Source organism: Pezoporus flaviventris, unplaced genomic scaffold, assembly GCF_033815535.1.
Source record: "Pezoporus flaviventris isolate CSIRO_AGI_PZ_B2104156 unplaced genomic scaffold, CSIRO_AGI_Pfla_v1 ptg000023l, whole genome shotgun sequence".
In the NCBI taxonomy this organism is placed as follows: Eukaryota; Metazoa; Chordata; class Aves; order Psittaciformes; family Psittacidae; genus Pezoporus; species Pezoporus flaviventris.
This window is the reverse complement of record NW_026892571.1, coordinates 5809416-5820179: the sequence shown is the minus strand read 5'-3', so window position 1 is coordinate 5820179 and position 10764 is coordinate 5809416. Positions and strand designations below refer to the sequence as shown.

General features: G+C 60.3%; 1 protein-coding gene across 1 annotated transcript; it reads right to left on the bottom strand.

Annotated features, from left to right (window-relative positions):
- Positions 1 to 2112: 2112 nt before the first annotated feature.
- Positions 2113 to 7633, bottom strand: LOC133271284 (START domain-containing protein 10-like). Its single transcript, XM_061457224.1, has 6 exons — positions 7048 to 7633; positions 3962 to 4109; positions 3756 to 3859; positions 3546 to 3663; positions 3294 to 3346; positions 2113 to 3010 (listed from the first exon to the last, which is right to left on the bottom strand). The coding sequence occupies exons 1-6, from the start codon at positions 7210 to 7212 to the stop codon at positions 2798 to 2800; spliced, it is 801 nt and encodes a 266-aa protein (XP_061313208.1). The 5' UTR covers positions 7213 to 7633; the 3' UTR covers positions 2113 to 2797.
- Between the last annotated feature and the right edge of the window lie 3131 nt (positions 7634 to 10764).

Here is a 10764-nt window from a genome sequence, read left to right as displayed (position 1 = left end):
GCTCAAACACCTCTGCTGAGCTCCAGCACCAACAGGAAATGCCCAGCTGGAGCTGGGACATCCTTCAGCCATGGGACCACCATGGATCCAGACGGCTGGCATGGGGAGAACACGGCACAGCAGAGCACTGGAACTCAGGGTCCTGGTGTGGATGGTGGGGGTGAGAGCTGCCCAGGACATATCCATGAGCTCAGGAGATGCAAAGCATGAGCTAAGCATGCTGAGGCACTGGCACAGAGTGCCCAAAGAAGCTGTGGCTGCCCCATCCCTGGCAGCGTTCAAGGACAGGTTCGACACAGGGGCTTGGAGCAAGCTGCTCTAGTGGAAGGTGTCCCTGCCCGTGGCAGGGGTTGGAGCTGGATGAGCTTTAAGGTCCCCTCCAACCCAAACCATTCTATGATCCCGGGGATGCAGTCTCATCGTCCCCCAGCCAGGGTGTGTTTGACACTGGGGGCACTGCAGTGGGTTGCACAGTTGTGTGCAGGCAGGACGGGGGGCCCATGCCATGCTCCCCCTGACTCCTCTCCATCCAGTGCCGGCTGACATCACCGCCTCCGGGCTAATCTCTTGTCCAGCAGCAGCTTCCCGTTTCCTTTCCAATCTCTGGAATGACTCGCCTCTGCCTGGGGCCAGCAGGAAAAGCTGTCCAGATGGGGCTGTAGCCCTTGTTTCTCTGCCTGTGTCCCACTGGGCTGCGGACCACCCATGAGGGCACCGGTGGGGGGGCTCCAGTCCCCCACATCTTCCCTGCCTATCCCTCCCTCAGGCACTCCAGGATACCAGCACACTGCTGCCTTCCTCTTCATGCCACAGGAAACACCGCAGTGGCACTTATAGGAAATCACCACTCTGGGGGTCCAGGACCCCCAGGGTCTGAGGCAGCCCCACTGGCCAGTGCTGCAGGTTTCACTCTTCTACCCAGCCAGAGTGATGCTGAGGGCCAATCCTGGATGTGGACCAGTGACCCTGCCACCCCAGTAGCCCTTGCCCTCTACATGCACTCAATGTCGCTGCCGACCTGGATGTCTTGAGCATCATGGTGGGCTGGGTGTCGGCCCCTGGCACAGCCTCCCCTGGGACTGGTGCGAGCAGGAACTCAGGCAGCAGCTCCTCACGCCTACCTCTGGCTGGCTGAAGGGAGCTGCAGCCTGGCTGCTGCTGAGGAACCTCTGGGGAGTGAGGAGAGAGAAGGCTGCTTCTGCAGCACTAAGGCTGCGTGGGGTGCTCCTCACCCCAGCACCCTGCGGGCTCTGGGTGCCAGGTGGATGTGCTCTGTTATGGCAGCAGGCAGGGGTGTTTCTGCCCATTGCTGTGGCCATGGTTCCCTGCCCAGCTCTACCAGAAAGTGTTACCGGGGCAGTCTGGGGCTGGAATGTGTTAAAATCCTTTCCGATGTGAGCGCCCTCCCTCTGCTGATGCGGGAGGAGCAGCACAGAGCAGGGAGGGACTGTGCTGCGAGGGCTGCGCATCCCCAGCCCAGCTGCGAGCCGTGGGAGCGGCTGCCTCAACGGACCTCCTCTCCCTGCCCCAGCACATGTGTGGGTGATGTCCCACTGGAGCAGCACATATGCGGGACATATGTGACCTTATGGGGTGGCTAAAGGGGGGCAGTGAGCATCCGTGCCAGGGATGCTGGGGTGGGGGTCTGGATGAACTGGGGAGGAGAAGCACAAGGTGTGGGGGAAACAAGCACAGGGCAGCAGCCCTACAGCTCGGGGTGGGATCACAGACGTTGGGGTGACCAAGGATGTGAAGCTGAGTCGGTCAGAGGGGCCCCAAAAGACACAGTGGCTCTATGGATGCTGCCATCCACAGAGCCACAGGATGGCTGATGGGGTCACCCCCATCACTGCATAGGTTGAGCGTGTCTGCCATGTCCTGGCCATGTCCCTGCCCCTGGTCTTTACCTTGCTGGGACAGCTCTGGAGCTGAACCTGCCAGCACCATCAGCAGTGACGGCCCCATTTGCACAGATCAGGCTTCAACCCATTTGGGGCAGGAGCCCTGCAGCCGCAGGCAGCCTTGCAGCATGGGGGCTTGAACTTAGTGCCTGGACAGCCCCAGGGAGGGCTTGGTGCCAGCACCATCCTGTGCCAGCCCGAAGCTCTCTCGTGCACACAGCAACCCCTTTATTGTTGTGCCAGAAACCACAGCAACGGCAAACACCGAGAGTGGGGACAGAGGCTGCCAAGACCCCACGGCCAGGACAAGCCCCCCCCGCACCTCTAGGGAAGGGGTCCCCCGAGCTGGGCTAGAGCTAGGCCCAGGGGTGAGCCTCATGCCCAAGACAGGACCTGGGTGCGCTCCCTGAGATGGGGGTTCACACTAAAACTGGGGGGACCTGGTGGGCTGGAGCAGGTCGAGCCTGACTGTGGGGCTGTCAGAGCTGGAGCACAGGCCAGAGAGACTCAGTGCAAGCCCTGTGCTACTGCAAAGCCTGGGCAGGACCCCCATAGTTCTCCCTACTTCTGGACCTTTGGGGGACACCCTTAGAAGGTCTTAAACTGGCAGAGGGATATCCTGGTACCAGGAAAGCTCCTACACCCCCCCATAAAGGGTTCCCCCCTCTCTCTGCCCAACCTCTCCTTGGGGCACCCACTCCCACTTCCAGCTCTATGTCCTGCATGGGGACATCATTTCCCATGTGACAGTACCTCGCTGCACTGCTAGGGGAGTCTATGATGAAGGAGTTGGAGAGCAGACATGACTATTGGGGTGCAGGGGGCCAAATTCCCACCCGTTCCCCCCCTGGCTGCCAAGCCTCAGTCATGAGGGGGTCCCCCCATGAGGTGAGGGCTCAGGCCTCGTGGTCACTGGTGCTCAGGTGATCCTCGGGCAGCCCGGTCTCGTCGATGTTCTCCAGCGAGTCCGCGTGCTGCAGCGAGAGCTCGGCCAGGCTGACGCTGGGCAGTGTGTTCTGCTCCGGGTACACCCAGGGCTTGTACCCGGGGTCGTGCTTGCGCTTCCACTCCGGGTACTTCAGCCCGGCCTTGTAGATCTTCTTCATCGCCTGTGGGCAGAGTGGGACCGGCCCGTCACAGTGCCCAGGGGGGATGGAGCCACCCTGCTCTGCGGGCACGGCTCCCCCACTGCTTGGCCTTTGGGGGGGCTTGGAGGGGATGGGGGCCTGCTGGTGGCTTGGGCCACACAGACCTGTGAGTCCTGGGTCACCCAGCACCCATCCTGCAAGCCCTGGGACACCGGCACCCATCCTGCCCTTACCTAGGGGCCACTTTGTGACAGCTCACCCCTGATGCCCCTGCATCCCACCACCAGCCATGCACCCTGCTTACCTTTGGTGCCACAAACTGGGAGACGCGGTTCACCACCCACTTTGGCAGCGACCCTGCAAGAGCCCAAAGCCCCATCACTCAGGCAATCTGGGTCCTGCACAGTGCCCTGTGCCAGACTCAGCACCCCCCAGCACTGATGGCTGTGCCCTGGGAGGGACCCCCTTCTTCCCTGGGTTGCCCCCACTTCCCTGTGGTGATGGAGAACCTCAGCGGGTGAGCTCTGGGGGCACATTGGGGCACACCGGCACTCACCACGAGGGTCCACCTGGGTGAGATAATAGAGGACGCAGGCACCGGTGCCGTTCGCCTTGATGAGGTACCCTGTCTGCAGGGACACGGCTCTCACAAAGTCCTTCCGGGGGGGGTATTTCTGCAGAGAGACCCCATGCACCTCAGAGCCTGCCCCAGCCGCTGCCCAGCCCTGCCTGTGCCTGCTGGCACCAGTGCCGTGCCCGGGCTCACCGGGTGCTTGACGCTGTAGTTGATGATCATGTAGTCATTGCCCAGGGGCAGCCAGGAGCGCAGGGTGACGAAATCCCTGTTCTTCAGTGGGCTCGGGCACTTCCCTGCGGATAGACCCCGTTACATCCCAACCCAGTGCCCCTCGTGGCCCCACAGCCGCTCACAGTGCTGTGGGGTGAGGGAGGGGGTCCCCAGGGGCTGCTCACAGGAGTAGTATCCCACGTCAGCGTTCACGGTCAGGCGCCCGATGTCGTAGGTCTCGATCATATTTGAGTCCCATTTCTTGCGGTAGTCGGTGTCGTGCAGCACATCATAGAGTGTCTCAGCAGGGACGTCCTTGCAGGAGATGCGAGTCTGTGGGACGACAGGCAGTGGGGCAGGGAGGCAGCCCCCACCACAGAGCATGGAGCAGTGCCTGCCTGCGGAGGAGGGCTTCAGGCTGCTCCTGTGCGCGGTGGCATGTCCCTGTGCTGTTATAAACCCATGTACACGCGTGCCACGGAGGATGCTCTGCACACACATGGTGCAGGGCATGCCCCAGCTTCAGGATAGGCCATAGTAGCCAGAGGGTATCCAGGGGTAGAAGGACCCTCAAATAGAGCTGCGTGGTGGTCCAGGCTTGGCTCCCTGGGTACCCCAAACCCAAACCTATTCAAGCACAGGGATGCTCCTGCCCGGGCAGGGTGGTTTTGGTGAGGGGTCCAGCCCAGGGGAGTTGCTGGGGCCCTGGCTGTAACCGGAGCCATGGAGCTGCCCTACCCGGCAGCGAGTGCATTATTGATGAGCTGGCTGCCCTGCTCCGCTCGGTGCCGGCAGGAGGGAGATGTCATCTGCTCCTCGTTAGAGGCCTTGCATCTTTGATGAGGTGCTCAGCACTGGCGGGTAACTGGAGATGCCCCTCTGAGTGTGGCAGGGCCCATCAATCTCAGGCAAGCGTTCCCTGATGGCCCCGGTGGCAGCTCCTGCCCCATGTGCTGGACTTGTGCCCAGGACAGGCTTGGAGATGTGCTGGAGCCCCCGGGGTACCAGGAACAAGAGTGTGGGAGCATCAAGACCCACGCTCTGAACCCCAGGCCCCAGCCTGTGCAGCTCAGCTCCTGGGTGGCATCCTCCATCCCATATTTTGGGAAGGGTCCCAAACCCCTGCACCATGCCCAGGCCCCCTCCAGAAAAGCCACATCCTTGCAATGAAGCAGGGTGATGGTGCTCAGACCCCCCCACCAACCTGCCTGGGGTTCTCAGTCTATGGGACTCGGTGGTGGCAAAGCTGGGTATAACTGTGTCCCCTCTGCTGGGCTCTGCGTGTTTGAACCTGGCTGGACCCCACAAGGTTCCTGCCAGCCCATCCAGGAGCAGCTTTGTCTCCAACACATCACTCTCCACACTTCAGGGCTGCACAAACTGCAGACGTGCTGACAGGGCACTCCCATCATCCCAGTAACAGGGTGGGATCCAGCAACTGGCCACCATCCAGAGCCTGCACTGCTGACCCCCATCCTGTGAGCCAGGTGCTGAGCTGGTTTTCCACCCGCCTCATCATCCACTTCCGTCCAGACTCACCAGGGTGGTGATGAGGAGACTACAGGAGACCCTGCCAAAGGTTTTACTGAAGTCAAAGTGCAGGGCTTTCACCTTTCTCCCCATACCCAGTTGCAGGAAGCAATCAGGCTGGTCTGCCATGATTTGCCCTTGGCAGGTCCCTGCTGCTGTTACCACTGCTCTTGCCCTTAAGGACATGGCTTCCAGGAGGAATTTCTCCACCACCTTCCCAGGGATGGAGGTGACACAGCAGTGCATAGTGCCCTGGGGCATCCTTCCTGCCCTTCTGCAAGGTGAATGTGACATTCGCCTCTTCCCAGCTATCAGGGACCCCCTGCAGTCACCAGGACTTTTCAAAGAGACATTGACCAGAGCCCTCAGCACCCCCTGGTTCATCCTGCCCGGTCCTGTGCACTTGTTCATGCCCAACTGGCCTAAGTGCTCCCGGATCTTAGCCCAAAAGCTCTTCCCTGGCTCTCAGCAGCAAGGCAGCGCATTGCAGCTACACCTCTGTAAGGAGTGCTGCTCCTCCTCACCTTGCCCTGAAGGGCCTCCATCCATGGCAGCACCACAGCCATCGTGTACCCAGCTCCACCTTGTGTCTGCCCAGCTGCAGGCACTCGAGGTGGGCTGCCGGTTACTCTGTGTCCAGGAGAGCAGTGCAAGAGGCTCCTCCGGTGTTCTGTACCCCAAACACCCACCACCACCTCCTCCCCATGCCCTTCAGACCATAGCAACCCTTCCCTGACACTCCTAGTTGACAGCTCCCCTTATCAAGTGGTCTGTCCCATAGGTAAGATGCTCCTGTCCTACTTGCTTGGGCAGATCCCATTCTTGCCCAGCAGCCCTGTGCCTCTGTCCTCAGGAAAGCCAAAGCCCTGCCCATGACACCAGCATTGACCCACAGGATGCTCCCACCCAGGGTTTACGCTGTAATTGGGCTCCCTTGCCCCCAGCATCCTGTAACCACTCCTGATGTACTCAGGGTCACCTGCCAGTGTCACTGGTGCCATATAGAGGAGCAGCTAGGTATAGCAACCTGAGGGATGGTTGAACCTCATCCCAGATTATTCTGGAGGTGAAGAAGGAATTCTTCACAATGAGGATGGTAAAACACTGGCACAGGCTGCCCAGAGGTGGTGGATGCACCATCCATGGAGACATTCTAGGCCAGGCTGGATGTGGTTCTGGGCAACCTGATCTGGTGGAAGGTGTCCCTGCTCACTGCAGGGGGGTTGGACTGGATGACCTTTGAAGGTCCCTTCTAACCCAAACTATTCTGTGATTCTATGATCCAGCCCCTGGCAAACAACAAACATCCTGAGACCGCACATGGGGGCTCTTAAGCTCAAGGTGCTCCTCCAGTGCGGGATGGCAGGGATGTGCTGCAGGATGGCGTGGCTGGGGGAGAGGCACCAGGGAGGCATCGCACCAGCCTGTCTCATGCCCGGGGGCTCCCAGCAAGGCCATCTCTATAACGTAATCGATCCTGGGGCCTTCCCTCCTGTGTCTGGATCAAGGGCAGCCGCAATGTGAGCCCACACGCGTGCATGGCAGGATGCTGCAGCGGCACCCCAGCAGGTCGAGAGGCTAAAGCCACAGGGCAGGCAGTGAGAGCCCTGGGCAGAAACACCCCCAGGCAGGCTGGACCAGGGCCCTGCGCACCCTCAGGGTGGGCCAGCACCTCAAGGACCGTCGGGTGCAGCTGGGGTAAGGAAGGGCTGCAGTCCCGCAGCTGCAGGCATTTGCTTACCTTGATTTTCTGCACAGTGCAGCTTTCCTCCTGGCCCTGACTCCACACGGTCACGCCAGCCTTGTTATACCGACAGTGCCAGCCCTCCAGGCTCTCGCACTGATCCCTGAAGGAGCTGAAGTCGGAGTCATCCGGGATATAAACCATCTCCCCTCCTCTGGACATGGGGCTGCGCTGCCGGACCCAGGATGCGGGTACTTGGCTGCAGGCAGGCTCCTTCTGCCTCACCTCCCGGGGGAACCCAGCTCTGCCCTTGAGCTCTGGGTGCCTGCTTGCAGCTCACATCATCCTCCGAGCGCTGCGCCCGTGCCCCTGCGGTGGGCAGCGGGGCCGCTCAGGCACCCAGGGAGGGCAGAGGCACCCCGGAGCAGGCGGAGGAAGGCTCAGCGCCTGCAGTTGCTATCGCAGCTGCCGGGAGCTCGGGTGTCTCCTCCGGCTGGCTCCCGGGATCACATTTCTCCCCGCGGGCTCTCAGCTCCTCTATTATTCAGCAGGCAGCAGCGCGCAGGTGACTCGGCTTTCAGGGCACAGCTGCCCCAGGCCCCCCGAGCCCCCCAGCCCCGCAGTCCCCTCGCTGCACGCTGCAATCTCCGTGCCTGACTTTGCAGCACCAGCTCGCCGATGGGATCAGCTGATCACCTGCCTGGAGCAGCCGCCGGGCCTCCAGCGGCGCGGCGGAAGCAATGGGCAGCAGCATCAGCAGGATGCGGGCTAGGGGGGGCCTGGCCTGCCTGGGATGAGGCCGCGGTCCGGTGCGCAGCACCCTGGTGCTCAAGGTGCCCTGGGTCTATGTGTGGGCTCCTGGCAGTGTTTGCAGGTGGGGAGGCTGCCCCTCACTGGGCTCAGCAGGATGCTGGTGATGCTGGCAGGAAGGGACCCCTGGGGTCTTTAGCGCACCCTGCTCCTTGGAGCAGAAACACCACCAGCACAGGGTAAGGTGACCCATGGCTTTAACCAGCTGTGTCTTGAAATATGGACTTGCCCCACTCCCCACATGCACCACCTCCCCAGGAATAAAAAAGGAGTAATTTCTGCTTGTCCTACCTGAAGCTGCAATTAGTGCCCATTGTGCTTCGTTCCACCTCATTTTGCCCGTTGTCCTTTGTTACTCCCTACAAAAAGAGATGTCTCCATTTCCGGGTAGCTGCATGCTGGTAGATTCCAGCCCACCCCTCTTGTAGCCCCAGCCCTGCCAGCAGCAATTTGCTGGTCCCTCTTCAGCTCCTCCACCTCTCCCTGCACTGGCCATTCTCTCAGGCTGCTGCCCCCACTCCTCCTCATGTCACTCAGGACACAGCTTGCCCCCTTTCTTTCAGCCTCTTGGCCAGGACTCTGGGTCCTGGTTTGTGTTGATCGAACTTTGGAGCCTCTTGGGGTCCACCTGGGCTGAGGCTCTGTATTTGCTGTGCACCCATTCCTCCCAGATTAACCTCACCTGCAAGGCAAAGGTGCATCTCTTATCCAGCCCTCTGATGCTGATATGGAGCGTGGCCCCAGCACTCACCCTGGGGTACCCCACTTGGGACTAGCTGCCAGATGGGCATCAAGGCACAGGCAAAAAGGAAGGGAGAGCACAGAGGAAGCTGCAGCACTCACAGAACCTTGCCTGGGAGGGAAGTTGCCTGCAGCTCTCCATGTTGCAGCACGGTGGCTGAGCAGCTCCTCCATGCACACTGGCTCATCCTGGGGCTGTTTCCCACTTTGGCCTGTTCTGGGTGCCATGGTCACCACCAGTGAGGCAGAGCTGCCAGGTGCCACACTTGGCTGAAGAGCTGCAGCAGTGGGCAGGGAGCAGCGGATCCTGAGCTGGGGATAGTGCAGAGGAAAGACCTTGGCGTGGCCTTGGGGCTGTGGAGCAGGGAGCAAATGAGGCTGGAAGGATTTATGGTCCAGAGCTGTTCAACACCATTGCTGTAGTGTCCCATGGGGTGCACGCACAGGAGAGTGTGTGAGCATCTGCATGCCTGTGTGTCCATTGCATGTACAGTCACTCTAGCCCCTGTGAGACAGACACAGCCTGGAGAGTCCATGCATGGATGTGTGGGGCAAGGTAGAACCCAAGCCTGGGGGCTTTGTAGCTCCAAGGCTCCGTGGGGTGAAAGGAGGAAGGACACTGCAGTCCTGGGGATGGAGCAGCTTTGCTGGGCTGCATAGGAAGGAGCACACTGCTTTCCCAGCACCACTGAAGCATGAACCAGCCCTGCCTGGCCCCATTTCTCTCTGCACCTGACAGATGGAACATTTCTCTCCCTGGTTGGGCAGGCTGGTGGAATTGAAGGTGCTTTCTTCTCTTCTGCAGCACTCCCTGGTCAGTGTCCAAGCTGGAAAACAGTGCAGCCACCCAAGAGGTTGCTGGTCACCATCATGTCATCTGCAAACCACCAGCTGAGCTGAGATGGGTTCCCATCACCCACTTGGCCTTGCAATTACTCAGGGCTCAAGGCAGCCCCCTTTACCCCTGTCCTTGGCTCTTTTGGACCCAAAGTCTGGGTCTGAGTGATGCTGCTGGGAACCTGCACATCCCAAGGCAGAGGGAAGGTGACTGGAGCGAATGTAAAGACGCAGGTTAATGTGACCTTGCCTCTGTCACTCATTTTTAACTTCTATTCATGAGCATTGACCATCAAACGTCCTGCCTTGAGTTTCCAGCCAGGCAACAGCTATCCAGGAGCAGTTTTATGGTGTGTCTCCAGGTACCACAGCCCCATGTGCCCCATCCTCCATGGAGGAAGTGCTGCTGAACAAGGACTTTCTGGTCCCTTCCTCCTCCTCCTTTCATTCTCCAGGTCAAATTCCTAAACTCTGCAAGTGTCTTTGTAGACCCCAGTGGCAGGATGTGGGGTTTCCATGCTGGGAGGGGGGTTTGCAGGGCTCTGATGTGGGTGTTCAGGGCTCCCTTAATGAGCTTGGATGCCTCAGCAGGATGAGCGTCCAGCCTCTCCAGAGCTGGAGAAGAGCATCCAGTCTCCTCTGCAGTGACTGATCCTTCAAGAATCAACTTCAAAATTGAAATGGAAAATGCTTTTCCCACAGAAAACGGTTCTGCTTTGGCTTTGTGCGAACCATGGTGCTCTCCTCAGGTACTTGGGTTTATCTGCTGGGGAATGAAGAAGAGAAGTAGGAGGAAAAGCTGAGATGGGCTGAGAGTTTCCTGGCCTGCAGGGACAGGCCAAGGGGAATGGCTTTAACCTGCCAGAGGGGAGACTGAGATGAGCTCTTAGGCAGAAGCTCTTCCCTGTGAGGGTGCTGAGGCGCTGGCACAGGGTGCCCAGAGAAGCTGTGGCTGCCCCATCCCTGGCAGTGTTCAAGGCCAGGTTGGACACAGGGCCTTGGAGCAAGCTGCTCTAGTGGAAGATGTCCCTGCCCGTGGCAGGGGTTGGAGCTGGATGAGCTTTAAGGTCCCTTCCAACACAAACCAGGCTGGGATTCCATGACCCCTTGATGCCAGGTGTGATCCGGGAGTCCCAGGACCTCAGGAACCACCCCAGATCCCCGGGGCTGCAGGGACCCCGCCAGCTAAAACCCCCCTGCGGCTCCCTGGGGAGGACAAGGTCCCCGCACGGGTGACACCCCCAGGACAGGGCACGGCGAGCAGGGACCAGCCCGGGCTGTGCCGCCCTGTGCAGCCTGGCGCTCGCCCGCTGGGTGTCACCAGCGCTCCACGGACCGCAGCGACGGGGACACGGCAGGGGGAGGCCGGGGAAAGGGACGAGCCGG

Coding starts and splice junctions, on each gene's coding strand:
- LOC133271284 (XM_061457224.1), bottom strand. CDS start 7,212: ATGTCCAGAGGAGGGGAGATGGTTTATATCCCGGATGACTCCGACTTC. Junction 3,860..3,961: donor TGACGTGGGATACTACTCCT/GTGAGCAGCCCC, acceptor GTCTATCCGCAG/GGAAGTGCCCGAGCCCACTG. Junction 3,011..3,293: donor CCCAGTTTGTGGCACCAAAG/GTAAGCAGGGTG, acceptor CTCTGCCCACAG/GCGATGAAGAAGATCTACAA.